Source organism: Oncorhynchus kisutch, linkage group LG30 (assembly GCF_002021735.2).
Source record: "Oncorhynchus kisutch isolate 150728-3 linkage group LG30, Okis_V2, whole genome shotgun sequence".
Taxonomy (NCBI): Eukaryota; Metazoa; Chordata; class Actinopteri; order Salmoniformes; family Salmonidae; genus Oncorhynchus; species Oncorhynchus kisutch.
The window spans coordinates 7,425,432-7,453,225 of record NC_034203.2 but is presented as its reverse complement, the minus strand read 5'-3'; the positions used below and the strand labels follow the sequence as shown (position 1 = coordinate 7,453,225).

The 27,794-nt window shown below is 41.1% G+C and overlaps 1 protein-coding gene across 1 annotated transcript; it reads right to left on the bottom strand.

Moving 5' to 3' along the window:
• Positions 1-194: 194 nt before the first annotated feature.
• LOC109874672 (translocation protein SEC62) lies at positions 195-26,597 on the bottom strand. The gene is made up of 8 exons (XM_020466689.2): positions 26,518-26,597; positions 18,849-18,957; positions 11,466-11,571; positions 11,013-11,208; positions 10,783-10,878; positions 8,385-8,445; positions 8,089-8,208; positions 195-3,703 (listed from the first exon to the last, which is right to left on the bottom strand). Exons 1-8 carry the CDS (start codon positions 26,551-26,553, stop codon positions 3,168-3,170), a joined length of 1,260 nt encoding a protein of 419 aa, XP_020322278.1. The 5' UTR covers positions 26,554-26,597; the 3' UTR covers positions 195-3,167.
• Positions 26,598-27,794: the final 1,197 nt, after the last annotated feature.

Genomic DNA, 27,794 nt, shown 5'->3' with positions numbered 1-27,794 from the left:
ATAGCTGCTTTTCGACTTGAGAAGGTACTGCTTTTCGACTTGAGAAGGTACTGCTTTTCGACTTGAGAAGGTACTTAACTTCAAGTCGAGTTTTGGCGAGCTCTTTCGAAGCCTGGGGTTACCTGCAGATGAAAAACTTTTTTTTAAATGCATAATTTCATGCACTAACAATTAATACAAATAAGCCAGGAAACTCAATTGCGTTCTATATTTATTGCAATGATAAGATACAGATATACAATTAAATTATATTCCAATATTGCAACAGACAGTCTCTCTGATATTGATCCAAATATGGACAACTACATGACTAAAGACATTTTGACCAGATAGAACATGTATTTTGATGGGGGAAAAGCAGCATAGTTTAATACTACAATATACAACAGACTGGGCACGAAGAACACTCAAAAGAACAATTAGAGATTTTCATGAAAAAGCCCAAATTCATAATACACCTACTGGCACCTCGCTTTCCAGAAGACATCAGGAAACAGAAAAGCAATTAAAACAAACATACTTAGAAAAAGACAAAAAAAGCTACACGATGTGCAGTTGTTAGTAGTATACGTGTCCTGTAGAAGAGCTACACGCTGTGCAGTTGTTAGTAGTATACGTGTCCTGTAGAAGAGCTACACGCTGTGCAGTTGTTAGTAGTATACGTGTCCTGTAGAAGAGCTACACGCTGTTGAGAAGAGTTCAGGGAAACACGTCGATGAAGAAACCAGCTGGAGGCCTAAAAATCGGAGGTTAACATGCTCTTTGAAGAGGAAAGCAAGACTGAGTACTTGTACCCCTTTTCACACTAGTGAGCCTGAACAGAGATGTACTGCCGCCTGTCTGGTTACACATCCAGCATAGTTCCAGGAACAAGACGGCACTACAAAATAGTGTGATATGAGTGTCTCGAAGATACTCCTCAGTCGACTACATTGGGTCGATCTGTCGAGAACATTCCACTCAGAACATTTTGTGTGGAAGAGCAATATAAATGTTATGCAAACCACTGCCAATGAGTTTCTCAACCACTAGTTAATCATTCACTATTCTTACATGACTTACAGTAAGTAGCCAAATGGACAAACTAGCTACATTACTCTTCACACATTCAAAGAAATGACAGTGTAAAATCGATCAATAGAAAATAAAACAAAATTAGGTAGCCCATCTGATCCACACATAACATAATCCACATTTCTAGTGTTTGAAGGTACCCAATAATGAGTACAGTACACTCTTGACAATATGCCTATTAGAGGTCAAAATTATAGCAAAAAAAGTTGAATAAAAATACAAATAAATTATGAAAATAAGTCTTGATACCAAAAACCTAAACAAAAATGTTTCTGTTCAGGTTGAACAAAGTAGGTTCAGAATTTCTCAGACTAAGTTTGTGTGTGTGTATGCATGTATGTATGTATGTATGTATGTATGTATGTATGTATATATATACACACACACACACACACACATACATACACTTGATATATCAATAGATATCATTATATAAATGATACATTTATCTATTTTATCCTCACTATGAGTAAAAAATGTGACCGTACGAATGGACAGTCTTGGACCACAGCCCACGTATTGCAACAATTGAGTAGAATTGGACCACGACCCCGTTTGGTTTCAAATCGAGTCTCCATGCATTCACAGGGGTCTTCATCGTCATCTGTTAGCTTGACTAGAATACCAATGAAGGCAACACAACAAACGCAATCATGAAAGGATGGGCATCCGAGTTGAACTGACAACAAGCCTACCATCTTCATTATACGATAGTTTGTTATAATAGTATTAAGTACACTGTCTGCTTTGCATGGCTTAAATAGAACTGAAGAGAGAATGAGATCGAAGTCTACAAACCAATGCCCTGGCTCCTATACTGCTCTGCATTCAAAAGGTTAGGAATTTGACACTAGTTTTAAAAAAAAGAGTAATTGTACCAAAATCCCTTGCTGACACTTTTGACATGTCTTCTCGTATGAAAACAGCATGCATTGCAACAACAATTTACGTGTTTGGCACTATTTCATTTTGACGCCTCCTTCTAAATGGTGCATACAAACCTCAAACCGTTTTCCCATTCTATCTTTGCTGCCTGCACATGTGTGGCCTCAAATAAAGTTATTCTAGTAAGGAATATTTTAGATGATCAGTTTTACACTTAAAATGAGTGCCACTGCTCATGGACACTACTCTTATGTAATGGACATGACTCTTGCGAAACTCTGATTTTATGTGTGTGCAGAACTGCACAATGATCATTATCAACCATACAAACAAGCATTTCTCATTGAAAATAGAAAGCACTGCAAAAAAAACAAGGCTGGGGGAGAAACTACAGATTCTGGTCCATCCAGATTAGTTATATTGGCGCAGCCAGCGGTTGGTCAATTGTAACGTGATGGCTGCCTACGAGAGATCAGATTCTGGCTTTAGTCCAAATACAAGAGCTGAACTGTGTACAGAGGGCCAGTTGCCGCTGCTAGGACACTTGACCCAGTTGTGTGACAATGGTCCAAAGGAAAGGTTTGGTTTGAGTAGGGAAAACGTGCCTACTGGACACAACACTGGGCTTAACTTTACTTTGATTGTACCAATCACACATCTTTCATAAGACCACAAGTCAGGATTTGAGGGACAGGTAGAGAAGATGGCAGTATTTATCCTGGCAAAACAAGGATTCCATTGATCTATAATTCCCTCATCTGTGGAGATTGACTAAAATCTTTGCCTCACGTACAAAAACAAGACATACAAGGGACCATTGTACACATAACATGTAGAGCAGATGAGTCTTTCTGAACTAGGATGATATGGGATAAAGTCATAACATAAGTACCAAAAAATTGGGAAAACATCGGGGAGAACAATCGTGACAACTTCCTCAGACAAGCACATCTGTTAAGTTAGTTTGCATTTCTCAGTTGAAATAATTTCAGAACCACAATAAGGCGTTTTTTTTTTCTCTTCTCTTTTCCATTGTCATAGCCGTTTGCTTCGTTTCACCGGTGTCAATACCAAGACAGACGTGGTACAGTATAGTTAGTGGAAGATCGGAGCAGACAAGATGGGGAGGTGTCTCCTCAGCGAGGTTGAGAGAGGACCTGGAGGAGATCCTTCAGAGGAGGAGAAGGAGGTGGTGGTAGTGATAATGTTTATGTTTGAACAGACAAGGGCTTTGCCTCATCGTCTCCCTTCTCCTCCACTCCTCTTTCCCCCTGTCCTTCCCCTTCCGTGTGCTGCTCCAGCTCTTCGCGGGTGATCATCTCAAAGTCGTTTCCGTTGCTGTGCTGCGAGCCCTCGTCCTCCCGGCGGTCGCTGTCCGTGTCTGAGTGGCGCTCGGCGGCGCTCGTCAACGTCCCCGCCGCCTCAGTCACCTCGCTTTCTTCCGTCCCTTTCGGCGCTGTGCCCTCATCTTCTTGTTCCACCTCTCCTTCCTCCTCTTCCTCCCCACCATCACCCTTCTCCTCGCTATCCGACTTCTGGGCCTTGGCTGCGTCTGCATCGGTGGATTTGCCTTCCGTCTTGTCCGGGCTCTTCTTGCTGTAGCCCCGTGGGCCCTTGTACTCGTGCGTGTAGAGCGGGCGGAAGGAGTCGATGAAGCCCACGTCGGCAGTCAGGTTGGGCAGGAACCAGAAGTGGTGGCGACCGCCCGTCACCAGCCAGATGATCAGGAACAGGATGCAGCGAGCTGATGGGAGACAAACAAAAACCATGTCAAATGGCATTGTAATGTTAAGGTAAAAGCCTGGAAGTAACATCATTGGTTCTGAGGGGAGGTAATGAAGTCCTATGACGTCAACTTTGGTGCATTGTTACCAGTTTTGACTAGGGTAAACAAGTGGTAAACTTACCAGGGCTGGGTTTCCCAAAAGCATCTTAGGGCTAACTTCGTTGCAAGAACCTTTCTAAATCTCCGAGCTGTTCCCCAAAATCATTGTTACTGAAGTTGCACTTAAAAACGCTCGTTATTTACCGACTGTCTCAGGCCACTCGTACAATAGCTAAGCGAGAAGTTAGATCATTTGCCTTTGTTCACAGAAGACCTCCGCTAAACAGAATCAAGATGTTTATCGGTCTTTTTGTGACCGCCGATAACTTCAGAACGATATGCGTGTGTATATAATGTGTAACATGCGCAATGACTTGCCAAATCTACAATTTAGTGCATTATTATAGGGTAAGCATGAGAATAAGCCGCCTCAATATTTGCAGCAATATGGTTGATAATATACACTACATTACCAAAAGTATGTGGACACCTACTCATCGAACATCTCAATCCAAAACCATGGGCATTAATATAGAGTTGGTCCCATCTTTGCTGCTATAACAGCCTCCACTCTTCTGGGAAGGCTTTCCACTAGACGTTAGAACATTGCTGCGGAACTTGCTTCCATTCAGCCACAAGAGCATTAGAGAGGTCCAGCACTGATGTGGGCGATTATGCCTGTTTTGCAGTCAGCCATCCCAAATGTGTTCCATAAGGTTGAGGTTAGGGCTCTGAGCCAGCCAGTCAAGTTCTTCCACACAGATCTCAACAAACCATTTCTGTATGAACCTCACTTTGTGCACGGGGGCATTGTCATGCTGAAACAGGAAAGGCCTTCCCCAAACTGTAGCCACAAAGTTGGAATTGTCTAGAATGTCATTGTATGCTTAGCGTCAAGATTTCCCTTCACTGGAACTAAGGGGCCTAGCCCGAATCATGAAAAACACTCCCAGACCATTATTCCTCCTCCACCAAACTTTACAGTTGGCACTATGCACTGAGGCAGGTAACGTTCTCCTGGCATCCACCAAATCCAGATTAGTCCGTTGGACTGACAGATGGTGAAGCGTGATTCAGCACTCCAGGGAACGCGTTTCCACTGCTCCAGAGTCCAAAGGTGGCGAGCTTTACACCCCTACAGCCAACGCTTGGCATTGTGATCTCAGGCTTGTGTGCGGCTACACGGCCATAAAAAACAATTTCATGAATTTCAATTTCAACTAACAGTTTTTGTGCCGACGTTGCTTCCAGAGGAATTATGGAACTCGGTAATGAGTGTTGCAACCGAGGACAAACTATTTTTACGCACTACAGGACTCAGCGTTCCCTTTCTGTGAGCTTGTGAGGCCTACCACTTCACAGCTGAGCCGGTGTTGCTCCTAGACATTTCCACTTAACAATAACAGCACTTACAGTTGACCGGGGCAGCTCTAGCAGGGCAGAAACTTGACGAACTGACTTGTTGGAAAGGTGGCATCCTATGACGGTGCCACGTTGAAAGTCACTAGGCCCTTCAGTAAGGCCATTTTACTGCCAATGTTTGTCTATGGATATTTGATGCCTGTGTGCTCAATTTTACACCTGTCAAGGGTTGTCCACACTTGTGTGTACACTACTATTCAAAAGTTTGGGGTCACTTAGAAACGTCCTTGTTTTTGAAAGAAAAGCAAATTTTTGGTCCATTAAAATAACATCAAATTGATCAGAAATACAGTGTAGACATTGTTAATGTCGTAAATGACTATTGTAGCTGGAAATGGATGATTTTTTATTAAATATCTACATATACATATATATATATATATATATCACAAAAGTTAGCGTAAATACAGTGCCTTCAGAAAGTATTCACACCCTTTGACGTGTTTCACATTGTTGTTACAGCCTGAATTTAAAATGGATTAAATAGCGATAATGTCAAAGTGGAATTATGTTTTTCAAAAAATGAATTACAAATGAAAATGAGTATAAGTATTCATCCCCTTTGTTATGGCAAGCCTAACAACTTCCAATAATAAACATTTGCTGAACAAAACACATAATAAGTTGCATGGACTCACTCAGTAACAGGCTTTAACATAATTTTTGAATGACCTCATCTCTGTACCCCACACATCCAGTACAATTATCTGTAAGGTCCCTCAGTTGAGCAGCGAATTTCAAACACAGATTCAACCACAAACACCAGGGATGTTTTACCAAAGCCTTGCAAAGAAGGGGACCTATTGATAGATGGGTACAAAAAACAAAAAAAACTATGAACATCCCTTTGAGTATGGTGAAGTTATTAACTACACTTTGTATCAATACACCCAGTCACTACAAAGATACTGCCGTCCTTCCTAGCTCAAGAGAGGAAGAAAACCACTCAGGGATTTCACCATGAGGCCAATGGTGACGTTAAAACAGTTACAGGGTTTAAATGGCTGAGATAGAAGAAAACTGAGGATGGATCAACAACATTGTAGTTCACTCCACAATAATAACCTAATTGACAGAGTGAAAGGAAGCCTGTACAGAATAAAACTATTCCAAAAACATGCATCCCGATTGCAATAAAGCACTAAAGTAATACTGCAAAAAATGTGGCAAAGAAATTCACGTTTTGTTCTGAATACAAATAGTTGTGTTTGGGGCAAATCTAATACAACACATTACTGAGTACCACTCTCCATATTTTCAAGCATAGCGGTGGCTGCATCATGTTATCAGTATGCTTGTAATCGTTACGGATCGGCGAGTTTCAGGATAAAAAAAGAAACGGAATAGAACTAAGCACAGGCAAAATCCTAGAGGAAAAACTGGTTCAGTCGGCTTTCCACCAGACATTGGGAGATTAATTCACGTTTCAGCAGGACAATAACCAAAAACGCATGACCAAATCTACACTGGAGTTGCCTACCAAGAAGACAATGAATATTCCTGAGTGTCCGAGTTACAGTTTTGACTTAAATCTACGGCAAAACCTGAAAATGGTTCTCTTGCAATGATCAACAACCAATTTGACAGAGCTTGAAGAATGTTGAAAATAATAAATGGGCAAATATTTACAATCCAAGTCTGCAAAGCTCTTCGAGACTTACCCAGAAAGACTCACAGCTGTAATCACTGCCAAAGGTGATTGTAACATGTATTGACTCAAGGGTGTGAACACTTGTATAAATGAGGCATTTCATTTTCAATACATTTGCAAAAAAATAACTAAAATCATGTTTTCATTTTGTCATTATGGGGTAATTTGTGTAATGGGTGAGAAATCATCTTGAATCAATTTTGAATTTTGTTGTAACAACAAAATGTAAAGGGGTATGAATACTTTCTGAAGGCACTGTAGATAAAATATAGTGTTAATGCATATGATTGTGTTGACTCCCAATCACCTCCGTTTTTAACCAAAAGATTGGGCGAAACAGTTCATCCCCTGAATGACTGAAGGCAGCAGACAATATACTAGGTGTGATTTACAACCTGTTAGCAATATTTAGACTACTTAACGATTTATGGGTGAATTTTGTTAATCATGCATTGACTGCATCCATTTAATTCTGCCAACGGTGCCTTATTGTATGTAATGTTTTTTTGTTGTCAAGGCATAAACTGTGAATGATATTTTAGACGGATATTGTGATCATCTATGCTTTTCATTTCTGTAAAGTACTTAAAACGGTGTCGGTTCCACTAAGTTCCATTGGGCCCAGATCAACTATTAAAAGGGTAAAGAACAAAAAACAATTTTTTTATTGGAATTTAATTAAAGGGTTGGATAGGTGTGATTGTGATTTATTCTACCTAGCATATTAGGAGAACATGTTGAAAGTACCATATTGATTGAAACTAACCAATCTTTTCAGGGAGTACACGAGTGTCTAGAGCAGGGATGGGCAACTTTGATGCGGGTGGGGGCTCATTGGCTCGTGCAGTCAAGAGTCTGCCTTAGCCTGTTGGGGGCATTAAGCGGAATGTTGTTCAATCAAGGCTGGAATGAAAACCCGCAGACACTCGGTCCTTATATTTGAGTAGCACAAGATTAATTAATTACATCAGTCAACACAAACAGATATTGAAACAATAAAAACATCTACCTGCAATAGAGCTTGCTGGGAAATATGATGGGTGTGGTTTTGGTTCAAAGTGAATTGCATGAGTTCAGGCGAGTAAATTTTTACACTGGAGAATTCTGTGAATACGAATCCAAAATGTTGTTTTTTTTGCTGCTGAAATGGGTTAATTGAGTGACTGACAAGAGAAACTGCTGAGGCCCAATCTCCCCCCCCTCAAAGGCGTGTTTTCTTTCTGTCACTTACCAACAGCTAACAGCAGTATACTGGCCACGAAACAGCCTGCTGCCACGCTCAGGTAGTACACACCCACACGCATCTCAGCCGGCCACAGTGGGAAAAGAGTGGCCGCAATCACTGCAATTACTACAAACACAGAGACAGACACGCCTTAGTAGAGTGCAAAATAACCATTGTTATTCTCTTCTTCACCAATTCAGTTGCAGTTCAGTCATTTGTGTGAATGACTGTTTAATCAGGTAGTTAAAAAAATGTCAACAAAATGAAATATTCTGGGTAATTAACACTACAATGCCACTCACCCAGAATCAGTCCCATAGCAAAGGTTTTAAAATGGACCGGATCATAGATCCAAACAAACACCTGGGAAGTGGAGTAAATGTCAATTTTACATTTCACCTTAAATATTTGTTTATTTGGGAAAGAAAATCTGAATGCACCACAATTCACCATTTTCAGATATTACATGGTGTAGTCAGCGCATGTCACATTGAACCATCTGCCATCATATGGAAACAAGCTAGCCTGGCAAACTGACGCCGCAAAGAATTTGGGTCTTATCATGACATGTCATGGAGAATTTGTCTCGTAAAGTGCACCCTCACAGTTATTTTGTGAAATAACCTTTTTTCTTGGAATTCTCTCAAATGCCACATGGAAACACGAACACCAAAGTGCTGAATTCATGCACAGTTGAAGTCGGAAGTTTACATGCACTTAGGTTGGAGTCATTAAAACTTGTTTTTCAACCACCACAAATTTATTGTTAACAAACTATAGTTTGGCAATTCGGTGAGGACATTACCTTGTGCATGACAAGTAATTTTTCCAACAATTGTTTACAGACAGATTATTTCACTTATAATTCACTGTATCACAATTCCAGTGGGTCAGAAGTTGACATACACTAAGTTGACTGTGCCTTTAAACAGCTTGGAAAATTCCAGAAAATGATGTCATGGCTTTAGAAGCTTCTGATAATAGGCTAATTGACATAATTTGAGTCAATTGGAGGTGTACATGTGGATGTATTTCAAGGCCTACCTTCAAACTCAGTGGCTCTTTGCTTGACATCATGGGAAAATCAAAAGAAATCAGCAAAGACATCAGGAAAAAAAACTGTAGACCTCCACAAGTCTGGTTCATCCTTGGGAGCAATTTATAAACACCTGAAGGTACCACGTTCATCTGTACAAACAATAGTACGCAAGTATAAACACCATGGGACCACGCAACAGTCATACCGCTCAGGAAGGAGACGCGTTCTGTCTCCTGGAGATGAACGTACTTTGGTGCGAAAAGTGGAAATCAATCCCAGAACAACAGCAAAGGATGCTGGAGGAAACAGGTACAAAGGTATCTATATCCACAGTAAAACGAGTCCTATATCGACATAACCTGAATGGCCGCTCAGCAAGGAAGAAGCCACTGCTCCAAACCGCCATAAAAGAAAAGCCAGACTACAGTTTGCAATTTCACATGGGGACAAAGATTGCACTTTTTGGAGAAATGTCCTCTGGTCTAATGAAACAAAAATGGAACTTTTGGGCCATAATGACTGTCGTTATGTTTGAAGGAAAAAGGGGGAGGCTTGCAAGCCAAAGAACACCATCCCAACTGTGAAGCACGGGGTGGCAGCATCATGTTGTGGGAGTGCTTTGCTGCAGGAGGGGCTGGTGCACAAAATAGATGGCTTCATGAGAAAATAAAATTATGTGGATATATTAAAACAACATCTCAACCGTGCTTCTACACCTGCATTGCTTGCTGTTTGGGGTTTTAGGCTGGGTTTCTGTACAGCACTTTGAGATATCAGCTGATGTACAAAGGGCTATATAAATACATTTGATTTGATCTCAAGACATCAGGCAGGAAGTTAAAGCTTGGCCGCCTATGGGTCTTCCAAATGGACAACGAAACCAAGCAAACTTCCAAAGTTGTGGCAAAATGGCTTAAGGACAACAAAGTCAAGGTATTGGAGTGGCCATCACAAAGTCCTGACCTCAATCCCATAGAAAATGTGTGGGCAGAACTGAAAAAGTGTGTGCGAGCAAGGAGGCCTACAAACCTAACTCAGTTACACCAGCTATGTCAGGAGGAATGGGCCAAAATTCACCCAACTTATTGTGGGAAGCTTGTGGAAGGCTACCCAAAACATTTGACCCAAGTTAAACCATTTAAAGGCAATGCTACCAAATACTAATTGAGAGTATGTTAACGTGTGACCCACTGGGAATGTGATGAAAGAAATACAAGCTGAAATAAATCACTGTCTCTACTATCATTCTGACATTTCACATTCTTAAAATAAAGTGGGGATCCTAACTGACCTAAGACAAGGAATTTTTACTGGGATTAAATGTTAGGAATGGTGAAAAACTGAGTTTAAATGTATTTGGCTAAGGTGTATGTAAACTTCCGACTAAACTGTACATACGAAAACGCTCAAACTGTACAATTTCTCTGATTCAGAGGGGTTGGGTTAAATGCAGAAGACACATTTCGGCTGAATACATTGTTGGACAACTGACTAGGTATCCCCCTTTCCCCTTCCTTCAAAGCGGATATTACAAATACCTCTGGCTAAAGAGGTTTCTCATCTACATGTCAACTGAAACATGCTCACTTTTCCAGAAATTCTTGCCTTCATATTTCCCTAACCTAACCTGTTTTCTAAGGTTACCCTGTGTTCCAACTCACCTCATTCCCATCCAGGAACAGCTGGTCCTCATGAGGCTCCAGTTTGAACTTCTTCTTGGCATCTTTCTTCTTCTTTGGCATTCCGGGGCTATCATCCTGAACAAAAATAGACTGCAAGATCAGATCCATGGTCTTTATAGAAATATGACTGATCCATGTCTATGATGAGACTGCTTTAGTGGTCTACTTATAACATGCATATGGCCTACATATTCACAGAATTTACTTACACTCTTCTCCTTCTTTGCATCTGAAGCCTCGGCATCCTTGGCATCCTTCTTCTCTTTCTTCCCCTTCTTCTCCTCCTCCTTGCCGCTGTCGCCCTTAGCCTTCTCTTTTTCTTTCTCTTTCTCTTTCTTGATGTCCTTCTCTGGCTTCTTCTTCATGACTTTCAGAGCGCGGTGGAAGAACTGTTTCTTCAGCAGCCTGAACAAGGAGAGCAGAAACAGTGTGGTAGATAGTTAGTCTAGTGTAAAGTTGTCGTTAGCTAGTCAGGGTAGGGTGGTAGTTAACGGTAAATAGTGAAGTGTATAGTCAATGTGGTAGTAAGTGTGGTGTAGCGTGGTAGTGATATTAGTTAGTCTAGTATACAGTGGTAGTGATGGTAGTTAGTCTGGTGTGGTATGTTGTTGAAGGTATTTTCCATATAATGATCATTCAAAGCGTTAATTTGCAGGTCCCACCTATTGCAGTAGTCCACCACAGAGTCTCTGGTGGTGAACACAGCCTCCTCTCCCTTCTTGGCCTTGGCCCACTTGGAGTCCAGCAGAGAGTCTACTGCCTTGGAGGCTGACATGGGGAAACCGATAACATGTTCAAACATACAGACATGGAGATACGGAGTGTTGAAGCTCAATGGCTATCATGCCATGTCAAACGCTGATGTGTGGGACCAGTTATCAGAAGGCTCAATCCAGGTCAAAAGTATCCTTTGTTGTCTCAATTCTGTTTATAAAGAGACAATGATTAAATATTCCAAACAATTGTTGTGGGATCATAGACAATATCTTGGTTGTAGCATGTGATGTGGTATATAGAGCTTTGGTCTAGTTTTGTCGTCAAGACTCATCCAAAAGCAAGGTGGGGGGGCATAGGCTCACTGAAAACAATTATTTTGTTCTGGGTGAACATTCTGAAATCCTGGCCCCTGGGGATATGATGTGTACAAAAACTACTCTCCAACAGATACAGAAGCTCACACAGACATTTAACCCACAACTGTGCAAACAACATTTACTGAGAGCAGCAGCTCTGCTATGGGGCTAACATTGAAAAGGTACTAAAATGTGCTTGGATATCAGTCTTTGGCAAAAACAAGTAACCCTCATTGAATATTGTATTCATCCACATCTTCATTTGAGGCAGACCACATGGCACAGTTCTAAGCCATCTTGTATCTAAACCCATGGCTTGAATGTACAAAACATTAGGAACACCTTACGAATATTGAGTTGCACCCCCTTTTACTCTCAGAACAGCCTCAATTCATTGGCGCATAAGACTACAGGGTGTCGAAAACCTTCCACAGGGATGCTGGCCCATGCTTCCCACAGTTGTGTGAAGTTGGCTGAATGCCCTTTGGGTGGTGGACCATTTGTGATAAACAGGAGAAACTGTTAAGTGTGAAAAGCCCAGCAGGGGTGCAGTTCTTGACTCTCAAACCGGTGCGCCTGGCACCTCCTACCAGACCCTGTTCAAAGGCACTTAAAATATTTTGTCTTGTCCATTCGCCCTCTGAATGGCAGATAGACAATCCATGTCCAGGCTTAAAAATCCTTCTTTAACCTGCCTCCCCCATTCATCTACACTGACTGAAGTGGATTTATCAATAAGGGATCATAGCTGTCACCTGGATTCATTGGTTCAATCTGTCATGGAAAGAGCAGGTGTTCCTAATGTTTTTAGTGTAGAGGGTTACCTACTGATTATTGCATGTTTGTGTTGGAGACGGTCTGATCTGAAATCCCACAGCTGAGGCCATGAACTGATTCATGTAAATGTCAAGTTTGATTTTGAAAATAGATCTTATTGTAATTCTGGCTTTTCAAACTAACCCAGACATTTAGATAACTACTGATACTTGGTTAAAGTCTGTGCCGGGCGCTGATGTGTCTCTGTAATGGATACAATGTTTATAGATCTGACAGAGGTGTGGGTGTCACCATATTCATAAAGAACAACTTGCATGTTGCGGTGTGTACATCCACCTCAGTCCACAAACAATTTTAATATCTTGTCCTAAATGTAGGCCTGGGTATTCGTGCCCAACTAACATTAGTGGCAATTTATCGCCCTTCCCAATAGATCTTAGCAAATTGTCTGACTTGCTGTCTAACTACGCTGAATCTGAATGATTAACATTAAGTGATCTTAACCTGGATTGGTTGATGCCGGTATCAGACAGACAAAAATCTATTTGTACTGAACTAAATTAACTCAACTGATAACTAAACCAACCCGCCCCAACTTAAAAACACCATGAAAAATCTACTCTTTTGGAAATCATTCTGACAAACACCCCTTATAAAAGTATACAGCCAATGGAGTCTTTGCTTAACGAGCTCAGTGACCATTGTCCCATTGCCTGAATTAAAGATACTAAGCGATCTAAAATTGTGTCCATGCATTATTACAAAGAGACATTTCAATGACCAACATTTCCTGTATGACATGGTCGGGAGGGTGTGTTGTCCTCTATCTCCGATTCGGAACAGGCCCTGAAATGTTTTACCTCTCTGTTTAACTCTGATGCAGATAAGCATGCCCCATAAGAGATTAAGGGTAAAAGACCGCTATAACCCTTGGTTCACACATGACTGGCCTGAAAGATTTCATGAAAAAAAAAACTTAGCTTGGGCCAAGGCTAGACTGACATTCTACTTCAAAGGCAGTCCTTCAGATATTCAAGAAATAGATGTCTTACTCTGTTCAGAAAAGCAAAGTGAACATACCTCTTGAATTGTGTATCTGAGAGGCCTCAAATTGGTTAAGACAGCCTCTGGTCCCATATAACAGACTAAATAGACCACATTTGTGGTGCTTTGCTTAACCATTTTGCCTCATTCAAATAGATATTTGTAGAACCTTTGACCCGCATTTTTTATTTAACAATTGCCTCTGGTGCAATCCATAATATCTGGAAGGGGTTACATGTCCTCCCTTTTTACAAAAGGTTGAGAGGCTTCTGACCTAGACATCTACCACCCAAATTTCTAAACTATCCTGCAAAAATATTGGAATCACTTGCAAACTCTCAGCTAAGAACTTTTTAACTTCAAATGATATTCTTAATGTGTACCAGTCTGGTTTTTAGAACTGGACATAGCACTGTGTCAGTCTTAAATGACATTAAATTGCTTAGATCATAAGAATCACTATGTTGCCATATTTATAGACCTATCCAATGCCTTCAATACTGTCAACCATCCCCTACTCATTCAAAGGTTGTCTGAAATGGGCCTCGACCAGGTGTCTTGCAAGTGGTTTGGGAGCCATCTGTCAGAAAGGACACAATGTGAGCTTTCTGATGGTGTCAAGTCACCTCGATATTACTAAAGGTGTCCCGCAGGAGTCAATTTTGGGACCTGCCCTCTTTACTATTTATATTATAAATAATATTGGTCTATCTGCAAAAAGTGTAACATTCATCTATATGTAGATTACATTTATGTACTCTATTGCCCCTACCAATTTTGTCGCCCTGCAGAAAGCCCTTCTTGTTTTACAAATTAGTACTTAATGTGGGAAAAAATAAATGTATGCTGTTCTTGTCTAATTCTTGTAGAAATATTTCAGATGGCTTACCCATTTATGCATTGGATGGTTCTTTCATAGAGCAGGTTCCACCTACATATATGTGCTTTTTAATTTACAATAATTTGATGTTTAAAAAACCCCAAAACAAATTAGCTAGTTATGATGAGATTTAAAAGTAGGCTTCTTTTATATAAATAGATCATGCCTCTCCTTAATTAGGAGGAAACAGACTGACCAAAAGTATGTGGACACTAGGGATGAACATTTTGAGGAATATTCAGGTGGAAACTTTGTGGGAATTAACGGGAGTATATGGGAATTAACGGGAATATATGCAATTAATATCATTTAAATGTATATGTTTTTTGTATTGGATATATTTACCATATTACATGGAGACAGAAACATTAACCTTTTACCTTGTGAGTAGACAATTGCAAATGATTAAATCCTTCCAATACCAATAAAAAACAAAACAATTTAGTTACGAATTGAACTTTAATTAAATGAGTTGACTATTCACATGGGATGATTTTACTGAACAACAAAAGGGAATATTGAATGATCCCCAATGACCCCATCGCATCTCCCCAAAAACAGACTATCATCTGTAAAATGATAGTCTGGAAACTAAAGCTTGGGTTGTCTTCCTCTCAGGCTTCTCCCTGGACCGCCTCAATGTCCACCTCTTGAACAGACTGAGGCCTCATCTTCACTGTCACTTTCCAACCTTGTTGAGGATGACTTCGTTGTCAGGCTCAAAAAAGCCTCAAATTTGCCCGGATGGCCACCAATTTTTCAACCCTTGTATTGGTCAGCCTGGTGCATGCTTTGGTGTGTGTGTTCCCAAACAAGGACCAGTTGCGCACTGAGGCGGCTGATGTTGGTGGGATTTGGAGGATGATGGAGGCAACAGGGGAAAGAGCCTCAGATCCACAAAGTCCCTTCCATCAGGTGGCTGATGAGATATGTTAGCATGACTGCCATATTGCATGTCCATCCCAATGCCCTTGCTTGGAAGTGTCCTTCGCCAGACTGCCAAGAACCTTGCCCTCAGCCAGGCCAAGGTGGCGAGACACGGTAGTGATGACACCATAGGCCTTGTTGATCTCTGCACCAGACAGGATGCTCTTGCCAGCATACTTGGGGTCCAACATGTACGCTGCGGCGTGTAAGGGCTTCAGGCAGAAGTCTTCACGCTTTTTGATGTATTTCAGAACTGGAGCAACAGTGAAGTGGGCAGGGCAGTACAGATTTATTCTCTTATATTCTCTTACAAGCAGAATCTGAACATCAGACAGGATGCGATTGTCACCCTCAATCCCTGCAAAGGCTACTGCTATAGGTTTCCGGAGCTTCAGGCGGCTTACCACGCTCTCCCAAAATACAAGATCCAGGAGGATCCTCTTGATGGGGCTGTCCATATCGGCAGACTGTGATATGGCCATTTATTGGAGAGACTCCTTTCCCTCCAGGAAACTGTCAAACACGATGACAACACCACCAAAACAGGTGTTGCTGGGCAGCTTCAATGCGGTGCTCTTATTCTTCTCACTCTGCTTGATGAGGTAGATTGCTGCTATAACTTGATGACACTTCACACGCCTAACCATTTCCTTGGCTCTCTTGTAGAGTGTATCCATTGTTTTCAGTGCCATGACGTCCTTGAGGAGCAGATTCAATGCATGAGCAGCGCTGCTAATGAGTGTGATGTGAGGGTAAGATCCCTCCACTTTAGAAAAAGCAGCCTCGATGTTCACAGCATTGTCTGTCACCAGTGCAAATACCTTCTGTGGTCCAAGGTCATTGATGACTGCCTTCAACTCATCTGCAATGTAGAGACCAGTGTGTCTGTGCTCTTGTAGAATACTGGTTGAGGGGTGGAGATGTAGTTCATTATTCCTTGCCCACAAACATTTGACCACCCATCAGAGATGATTGCAATACAGTCTGCTTTCTCTATGATTTGCTTAACCTTCACTTGAACTCTGTTGAACTCTGCATCCAGCAAATGAGTAGATAGAGCATGTCTGGTTGGAGGGGTGTATGCTGGGCGAAGAACATTCAGAAATATCAGAAACATCTTGGCCATGTTCTGTTATAATCTCCACCCGGCACAGCCAGAAGTGTACTGGCCACCCCTCATAGCCTGGTTCCTCTCTGGGTTTCTTCCTAGGGAGTTTTTCCTAGCCACCATGCTTCTACACCTGCATTGCTTGCTGTTTGGGGTTTTAGCATGGGTTTCTGTACAGCACTTTGTGACATCTGCTGATGTAAGAAGGGCTTTATAAATACATTTGATTGATTGGACTTTTCTGTAGGCTACTATTCACTAGTTAACAAAAACTCATGTATGTCATATAAAATATATAAAACAGTGCATTCGGAAAGTATTCAGATCCTTTGACTTTTTCCACATTTTCTTACATTACAGCCTTATTCTAAAATGGATTAAATTGCCCCCCCCCCCTCAATCTACACACAATACCCCCATAATGACAAAGCAAAAACAGGTTTTTAGAATGTTTTGCTAATTTATTAGAAATAAAAACTGAAATAACATTTACATAAGTATTCAGACCCTTTACTCAGTACTTGTTGAAGCACCTTTGGCAGCGATTACAGCCTCGAGTCTTCTTGGGTATTGCGCTACAAGCTTGGCATACCTGTATTTGGAGAGTTTCTCCCATTATTCTCTGCATATCCTCTCAAGCTATGTCAGGTTGGATGGGGACCGTCACTGCACAGCTATTTCCAGGTCCCGAGGCTGAGGTCCTGAGCGCTCTGGAGCAGGTTTTCATCAAGGATCTCTGTACTTTGCCCTCGATCCTGACTAGACTCCCAGTCCCTGCCGCTGAAAAACACCCCCACAGCGCGATGCTGCCACCACCATGCTTCACCGTAGGGATGGTATTGGCCAGGTGATGAGCGGTGCCTGGTTTCCTCCAGACATGAAGCTTGGCATTCAGGCCAAAGTGCTCAATCTTGGTTTCATCAGAGCAGAGAATCTTGTTTCTCATGCCCAGAGCCCTTGAGGTGCCTTTTGGCAAACTCCAAGCGGGCGGTCATGGGCTTTTTGCTGAGGAGTGGCTTCCGTCTGGCTACTCTACCATAAAAGCCTGATTAGTGGAGTGCTCTCTGACCAAGGCACTTCTCCCCTAATCGCTCAGTTTGGCTGGGTTGCCAGCTCTAGGAAGAGTTGGAAAACGTTTTGAACCACCATTTAAGAAGGAAGGAGGCCACTGTGTTCTTGGGGACCTTCAATGCTGTAGACATTTTTTGGCACCTTGGCATCAACACAATCCTGTCTCTGAGGTCTACCGACAATTGCTTCGACATGGTTTTTGCTGTGACATGCACTGTCAACTGCGGGACCTTATATAGACAAGGTGCGCCTTTCCAAATCATGTCCAATCAATTGAATTTACCACAGGTGGACTCCAATCAAGTTGTAAAAACATCAAGGATGATCAATGGAAACTGGATGCGCCTGAGCTCAATTTAGAGTCTCATAGCAAAGGGTCTGAATACTTACCTTATTTAGGTATCAGTTTATTTTTAATACATTTGCAACAATTTCTAAAAAACAGTTTTTGCTTTTTCTATATAGGATATTGTGTGTAGATTGATGAGGATGTATTTTTTTATTATTAATCTATTTTTGAAAAATTGAAGGGGTCTGAATACTTTCTGAATGCACTGTACTTCTAGTAATTTTTTCAACTGATACCGGGGAGACCTTCAGACGAGTCTTGTGAGACCTGTGGGCTTCCTAGAGCAAAACAACCGACATGTACGTGTTCGTGAGAGTCTATTGTGTAGCCCAAACTGTTCTGACAAGAGAGACGGAAGTTGGCAAAGCCATTAAGAAAACCCGCTAAGACCTCCAACATTTTCAACCTCTCTCTGTAATGCCTAAATGTTTAAAGCAGACCACATAGTCCCTGTGCCCAAGATCGCCACGGTAACCTTAAGGCAAATATTTGTCTATTGTATTCTATACATGCTGGTTTTCGCGGGCTATACCTGAGACATGAAACAGATAGGTGGGAGGGCATACAGGCTGTCGCCAATTTATTAAAGCGCAATTTGCCTAAATGGGTAATGGAAACACTTCAACCATTACTTTTTATTCAACGCTAGGTTTTCGCGACACTGGGTGTTTGTGGCGCTCATCACGTCCAGCTGGTTTTAAATCGACAAGATCGTTACATGGAAACGCAACCAAGTAGGCAGTAGTCGCATCTATTTTCTATGCCAACTTCCTAAATGTCGACCAAAAAAAGCTTATGGAAAACATATTTACTGACCGATGAAGTAGTCCACCCGATGGCCCATCATGTTAGTGGATTTGGTGGGGCAGTTGAAACGGAGGAACTTGGCCACTGCCTTCTCCTCCTTGGTGGGCTCGCTCACCTCCTACACACACACACACAGACACGTGAGGAAGGCACAAAATAAAGTAGGCCTAAATGTTGTCCTTTCACTACTTCTACAGAGCATAGTAAATAACTTCTATATCAGACCAGTGAAGCAGATCAGCCAGTTAACCCAGGGCAGGGGTGGGCTTTAGGTCAAGTTGAAGGAAACTCCCACTCACTTCCTCACACGCAACCCAGTACCAGTTGCATACATTTCCAGGTTCCTGCAGGGTCGGGACTTCCTTCCCCAGCACACCTTAACTGGACTCACCTGCACCCTAATCAGTTGATTCCTTCTTTGTATTATCCTCATTTGTGGAACCAAAGAGGAAGAGATGAAGCGAGAGGTTTTACTCATCCCAAAATCTATCCACGAAATTATGCCCACGAAGTGAGGATTTTTTTATGGAGGTCAATGAGTGTCGAATTTGGGCAACAAAAAATAGAATTGCTCATTTGCTACGCGAGTCTTATTTAATCTAATAGAAGCTTCGTAATGGACACTATAATGGCACTCATCCAAATATGCGTTCTCTAGCTCTATGGCCTGTTCACACGAATATCTGCCCTTTCATTGGCTAGAATGGTCCCATCTGATCTCGACCCCTCCCGCCTGCGATCCATCTTTGAGGGCATGTATTTCCATTGTTAGAGCGCTTACTTGTCTATCTAGTCAACATTATAGACAGTCTTAGTTTGGAGTTATATGCAAGCTGGCGAGGGCCCAAAAAGGTAACAATGATTTTTCACAGAAACATGCGGAACGTAAGTGTAAACTGCATTTCAGAATGAGGCTGTCACAATATCAACATTTCACTAAAGATGTGATACCAGAGCAAGTATCACGATAATGAGTAGTATTGGGATATCACAGGTGATATCCTGCTATTGACACACGTTGAATTATGCAACAGAATGTGACAACCGTAATTAATGAGGCAGTCTAGACAGCGCAGGTGAGTGCCGGTAGGCCTACACAGAGGAAGTTTGTGGTTGCAGCCCTGTTCCACCACGTTGCATATATGCAAATACACCCAGAGTATAACAAACATAGGCTTGAGAGAAACAGGAACCCCATCACTGTCTGCACACCTCAGCTCGCCATTGCGGCAAAATAACATTTTAAAACCGATGGAGATGCGAACGGACGGAGAGAAGCAGCTGGGTAGGATAATGGCTGGTTTGGGAACGCGTGATATTGGATGAAGAACTCGTTCTGATAGGACATCACACTCTGGACTTGGTCTGATATTCTATTTTTAGGATTCGTAAGAATGCATTCTGTGCTCAGTCATTCATTTCGATATGAGAAATTTACACAATTATCCATTTGGGGGTGGTAATGTTAGATTGCCAACTTAGATGCTTGCTAACTAACGTACATTGTGTGTGTAATAATTTGCGCTATTGAAACACACAGTACCAGTCAAAAGTTGACACACCTACTCATTCCAGGGTTTTGCCTTTATTTTATTATTTTATACATTGTAGAATAATAGCGAAGACATCTAAACAACAAAATAACACATGAAATCATGTAGTAACCAAAAAAGTATTAAACAAATCAAAATATATTTTAGATTCTTCAAAGTAGTCACCCTTTGCCTTGATGACCGCTTTGCACACTCGTGGCCTTTTTCTCAACACACTTCATGAGGTAGTCACCTGGAATGCATTTCAATTAACAGGTGTGCCTTGTTAAAAGTTAATTTGTGGAATTAACTTTCCTTCTGAATGCTTTTGAGCCAATCAGTTGTGTTGTGACATGGTACGGGTGGTATACAGAACATAACCCTATTTGGTAAAAGACCAAGTCCATATTATGGCAAGAACAGCACAAATAAGCAAAGAGAAATAACAGTCCATTACTTTAAGACATCATCAAGCGCTATGATGAAACTGTCTCCCATGAGGACCGCCACAGGAAAGGAAAACCCAGAGATACCTCTGCAGCAGAGGATAAGTTCAGTAGAATTAACTGCACCTCAGAATGCAGCCCAAATAAATGCATCAGTGTTCAAGTAACAGACATCTCAACATCAACTGTTCAGATGAGAATCAGGTCTCCATGGTAAAATTCCTGCAAAGAAACCACTACTAAAGGAAACCAATAAGAACAGCCTTGCTTGGGCCAAGAAACACTCACAATGGACATTAGACTGGTGGAAATCTGTCCTTTGGTCTGATGGGTCTGAATTTGAGATGTTTGGTTCCAACCGCTGCGAGACACAGAGTAGGAGAACAGATCTCTGCATCTGTGGTTCCCACCGTGAAGCATGGAGGAGGTGTGATGGTGCTTTGCTGGTGACACTGATTTATTTAGAATTCAAGGCAACTTAACCAGTATCCCACCATCCCATCTGGTTTGCATTTGTTTTTCAACAGGACAATGACCCAACACACCTCCAGGCTAGAGGTCGACCGATTATGATTTTTCAATGCCGATACCGATAATTGGAGGACCAAAAAAAGACGATACCGGTTAATCGGATGATTTTCTTTATTTATTTGTAATAATGACAATTACAACAATACTGAATTAACACTTCTTTTAACTTAATATAATACATCAATAAATTCAATTTAGCCTCAAATAAATAATAAAACATGTTCAATTTGGTTTAAATAATGCAAAAACAAAGTGTTGGAGAAGAAAGTAAAAGTGCAATGTGTGCCATGTAAGAAAGCTAACGTTTAAGTTCCTTGCTCAGAACATGAGAACATATGAAAGCTGGTGGTTCTTTTTAACATGAGTCTTCAATATTCCCAGGTAAGAAGTTTTAGGTTGTAGTTGTTATAGGAATTATAGGACTATTTCTCTCTATACCATTTGTATTTCATTAACCTTTGACTATTGGATGTTCTTATAGGCACTTTAGTATTGCCAGTGTAACAGTATAGCTTCCGTCCCTGTCCTCGCTCCTACCTGGGCTCGAACCAGGAACACAACCACAACAGCCACCCTCAAAACAGCGTTACCCATGCAGAGCAAGGGGAACAACCACTCCAAGTCGCAGAGCGAGTGACGTTTGAAACGCTATTAGCGCGCACCCCGCTAACTAGCTAGACATTTCACATCGGTTACACCAGCCTAATCTCGGGAGTTGATAGGCTTGAAGTCATAAACAGCTCAATGCTTGAAGCATTGTGAACAGCTGCTGGCAAAACGCACGAAAGTGCTGTTTGAATGAATGCTTACGAGCCTGCTGGTGCCTACCACCGCTCAGTCAGACTGCTCTATCAAATCATAGACTTAGTTATAACATAATAACACACAGAAATACGAGACTTAGGTCATTAATATGGTCGAATCCGGAAACTATCATCTCAAAAACAAGACGTTTATTCTTTCAGTGAAATACGGAACCGTTCCGTATTTTATCTAACGGGTGGCATCCATAAGTCTAAATATTCTTGTTCATTGCACAACCTTCAATGTTGTCATAATTACGTAAAATTCTGGCAAATTAGGTGGCCCAAATTGTTGCATATACACTGACTCTGCGTGCAATGAAAGCAAGAGAAGTGACAATTTCACCTGGTTAATATTGCCTGCTAACCTAGATTTCTTTTAGCTAAATATGTAGGTTTAAAAATACATACTTCTGTCTATTGATTTTAAGAAAGGCATTGATGTTTATGGTTAGGTACATGTTGGAGCAACGACAGTCCTTTTTCACGAATACGCACCGCATATATGCAACGCAGGACACGCTTGATAAACTAGTAATATCATCAACCATGTGTAGTTAACTAGTGATTATGATTGATTGATTTTATAAGATAAGTTTAATGCTAGCATTCGCGTAACAGGCAGGCTCCTCGTGGAGTGCAATGTAATCAGGTGGTTAGAGCATTGGACTAGTTAACTGTAAGGTTGCAAGATTGAATCCCCGAGCTGACATGGTAAAAATCTGTCGTTCTGCCCCTGAACAAGGCAGTTAACCCACTATTCCTAGGCCGTCATTGAAAATAAGAATGTGTTCTTAACTGACTTGCCTCGTTAAATAAAGGTGTAAAAAAATCTATATTTTTATTTTTAATTCGGCCAAATCGGTGTCCAAAAATACCGATTTCCGATTGTTATGAAAACTTGAAATAGGCCCTAATTAATCGTCCATTCCGATTAATCGGTCGACCTCTACTCCAGGCTGTGTAAGGGCTATTTGACCAAGAAGGAGAATGATGGAGCGCTGCAGCAGATGGCCTGGCCTCCACAATCACCCGACCTCAACCCAATTGTGATGGTTTGGGATGAGTTGGATCGCCGAGTGAAGATAAAGCAGCCAACAAGTGCACAGCATATGAGGGAACTCCTTCAAGACTGTAGGAAAAGAGTGAAGGCAAAGTGTAGCTACTTTCAAGAATATAAAATATATTTTGATTTGATGCCATGTGTTATTTTTGTTTTGATGTCTTCACTATTATTCTACAATGGAGAATGGTAAAAAACCCTGGAATGAGTACGTGTCCAAACTTGACAGGTACTATACTTCACTTCTTAACAATAAACCGCAGCATTATTGCAAACACAGGATGCTTACCGAGTTGCATTCCAAATTCCAAATCAGGAACAAAGTTTGTTAAGTGCAGTGAGTGATGACACAGCCACCAGAGAAGGTAACGTTACTGATCACATAGCAGGAAAATTTCTCCCTTCTCAAAACCTATTGGATGAGAAAGCCAGAGGTCCCTCCTCTCTGACCTTCTCCTCCAATGGGTTTTGAGAATGGGGCAAAAAGATGCAATATGCAATGGTTGTGTGTTGGAAGACCAACCGATGTCGTAAACTCCAGCGTAAAGAGAGTAATTCGCTATTGAAGTTTTATTTCTCTCTCTCGGAGGACCTGAGCCCTAGGACCATGCGTCAGGACTACCTGGCATGATGACTCCTTGCTATCCCCAGTCCACCTGGCCTGGCTGCTGTTCCAGTTTCAACTGTTCAGCCTGCGGCAATGGAACCCTAAACTGTTCATATTTACTCTAGAGGTGCTGTCCTGTTGCATCCTCTACAACTACTGTGATTATTATTATTTGACCCTGCTGGTCATCTATGAACGTTTGAAAATCTCGGCCATGTTCTGTTACAATCTCCACCCGGCACAGCCAGAAGAGGACTGGCCACCCCTCACAGCCTGGTTCCTCTCTAGGTTTCTTCCTTTCTAGGGAGTTGTTCCTAGCCACTGTGCTTCTACACCTGCATTGCTTGCTGTTTGGGGTTTTAGGCTGGGTTTCTGAGATATTAGCTGATGTACGAAGGGCCATATAAATAAATTAGATTTGATAGAGGACTGAGGGTCTTCCAAATATTGAAAGTGTGTAAATAGTTACCCATATTATTTTGTAAATAATGTTAGAATACATTATATTTACTTGTTTCAAAATGTATAACTTCACCAATTTGGCCACATTTGGGCTACTTGTGTGGGACACCTGGGTGACTTCATGATAAATGTCACATAAGCACACTCATTTTGGAAGTTATCATTCTGAAACTTTGCACAAGTACTGGTCCTCTTATGTTTTTCACTGAAATTGTCCCCATCATCCTATCTGAATGTTTGTTTTATCTTGTTCATTTTAAAGATGATGATACAACAATAAGAAAAAAACATATGTTTTTTTTCATTGTATTATCTAAACCAGACCTATTGTGTTATATTCTCCTACATTCAATTAACATTTTCACAAACTTCAGAGTGTTTTCTTTCAAATGGTACCAAGAATATGCATATCCTTGTTTCTGGGCCAGAGCTACAGGCAGTTAGATTTGGGTATGTCTTCAGGCGGGAATTGAAAAAAGTAGGGGGGTAGCTCTAAGGGGTTTAACACTTTTTTGGTTACTACATGATTTCATGTGTTATTACATAGATTTGGTGTCTTCACTATTATTCTACAATGTAGAAAATAGTACAAATAAAGCAAAACCTTTGAATGAGTATGTGTCCAAACTTTTGACTGGTACTATATATATATATATATATACACACACGTTATTTTTATAGCTCCGCTTGTGTGCATATTCAGTAATACTATGTACCTTGGTATGGTACAGAAACGGTATGACGATATGAAAATCTGGATACCGCCTAACCCTAGCCAACGTCTTGGCCAAGTCCCAGTAATCTGCCTGCTAGCTAGCCAAACAAAAGTCTATCAGACCACATAAATAAAGGTCCAAATCTGAACAATCAGGTGAGGATAATCAGATAGAAGCCAGATTAGCATAGCCATTAGCCCAACAAACAAAGGAAGCCATGTTTCAAAGTTGATACATGTGCATCCAGGTATACATTTGCGGCTGAGTCAATTTATTTTTAATAACATTATTTAATACATGTTATTAAAGCCCCGTGCAGCTTTTGCTCACTGTATGTCAAATAAATCACCGTGTGTGTTTGTTTTGGCTATGCTCGCTTTACGTTCACTTCACTCATCATGGTAAAGCAACATTACAAGCAGTTATTCCTGAATATTATTACCATACCATGAGTGAGAGAGCACGCAAACCGGTGGTAAAGGAATTGATAGCATTCTAGCTGTTGCATAATAACGACATGTCCTGTTCTTTCAGGAGAAAACTGCCATAAATAAATGAGATATGGGGCTGCAATTTTATGAAATTTTGCTTGTAATCTTAGCACTGCAGTGAGGTATTTCATAGTCATCATCAGGTTTGTGTGGTATTTTATCGTCATCATCAGGTTTGTCGCGTTGAAGCATGTTATGAGTTTGTCTCAAACAAAATTGAGAGGGACTCACCCCCCACAGTACACTTGTCAAGTCTTGCTGGTAAAAGTATTGCAATTTGAGCAAATGACCAATACATCTCAAAATAAATCCTGATACTATCTACGTTAAGTTACGGCATCGATTGGAAAATTAGAAATTGGCTATTTTCGTGCAGCCATCAAACATTAATGAATGAGGATGTACTGGCTTGCTAAACAGTATTTATGCATACCAAAACACTCAAACACGCCTGCACATTTGGTTAAAACCGCAACTTTGCCTGCTTTTAGTCAGCTAGCTACGGTCATTGGTGATGGTAGCTAGTAAGATACCGAGTTTCGCTAAAAGATGTTAAGTAGGTTACGTGTTTTGCGCGAGCGTTCAATACATGAGGTGTATTCATTAGTATGTTTCCGATGAAAAACGGAAGCATACAGAGTAAACGTAACGGGGGGGACGTACCTGAATTTGCCCAATAAATTCGTTCAAAACGTTTTGCAACGGAAATCGAAACTACACCCCTGGTTTCTGTGATACCCTGACACAGTGAAATATTCGGGTTACAGATAACGGTCTACATAGAACATTACTTCCTGCAAAATAAAATATTTCAGTGGCTAGCAAGCTAACGTTAGCTAGCTACCTGCTACTAGCAGCTTTTCGCCAATCAACTGCATCGATTCACCAGCAAGATTCCCTTCATATAAAACTAGCCTTTTGCTGAAACGTATACATATTGCCATGTCCGAAATGAGAACGGTTTTCAACTCTGTAATATATCAAACCAAATATTATCTTCTGCCAGTTAGCGTTAAAATGACTTTACCTGGATCCGTTTCTTATGCCTCCTGCGCTCCGCCATGATCCTCCAACACTGCTCGTCTGACGTGTGTTCACGTACGGGTAGTATCGCGATAGCAAAAATTATATTCGTTAGGGTTTTACAACGGACTACATCTTAAAGTTGTATTGCTGCCACCTACTGTTCGGGATTAAAATAAAAGATCACAAAAGACAAAAAATATGTGGATAAAATACTCATACTGACTACCAGAAAGTCCCTCAATATTCTCCTTGCCTCTACTGTTAAAATGAATGATCCATGTCTGATGGGGGGGGGGGGGGGGGGGCACACATCTTCCGTTGCATATCACCCAACTCTTCCGCTGTGAATTCCTGATGCCCCAGATACTTTCCTGCCGCAGCCACAATGATGGCCAATTTCTTTGACTTCCTTGCTACTTGATCCGTGTAGTTTCACATTTGCAAATGAACGGCACAAAATCCACTTTATTTACATACAGCATGTCTGGTTCTCTTACATGCGTAGGGAGGTATTCATTATCAAAAACAATAGCACTGACAAACTTTCTTCCATTCCTCCATTCACTATGCGGGTCAATCAATGGGCCTAACCACACCTGGGATTCTCATTGCAAGGATTTCCTCCTTTATTTCCACCAACACCCCAGAGATGACTCCTTTAACAGGTGCCCTACTCAAGAGTTCGAAGCATGACACTTCAGGTGGTCCTTGTCCGACATACACTTATCATCCCCTTCAAGTTTTCTTCTTTTTCATTCCCTTCTTTGATACTACCGTTCTCCATTCCTCTTCTCTAACTCCACTCGCCTCGCTTCTCGTTTCACTCTCGACATCCACTTCCGCCATGATCCTCCTTGAGCGAGCAAAATGGATCAAAGCACTACATTCCCAAATACCCAAGATTAAGTTTTTTCAACAACAGACCCATCTTCAAAAAATGTAATCGAATTAAACACCTTGTAGTAATAATGTTTAATCCAATATATGGCTACTGTTATGTGTTTTAAAAATAGCCTTACCACTTTATCTCAAATGGATAAAGAGGGTTCATTCTAATCTAGATAAACTGGAGGCTTACTGAATACTTTTAGATCATGTGTAGCTATCTAGAAATTATTTATATCATTGATATTCAGTGTCCATTGCTACATCAAAATTGAGTAACAACTGTCCCCGTAGTGACCAGGAATGTTCCTGATTTTTTTGTGCAAAAGTTGTGATTTGATAGACTTTGTTGTGAAATTAAAATCAATCATTCATATTCAATCATAAAAAGGG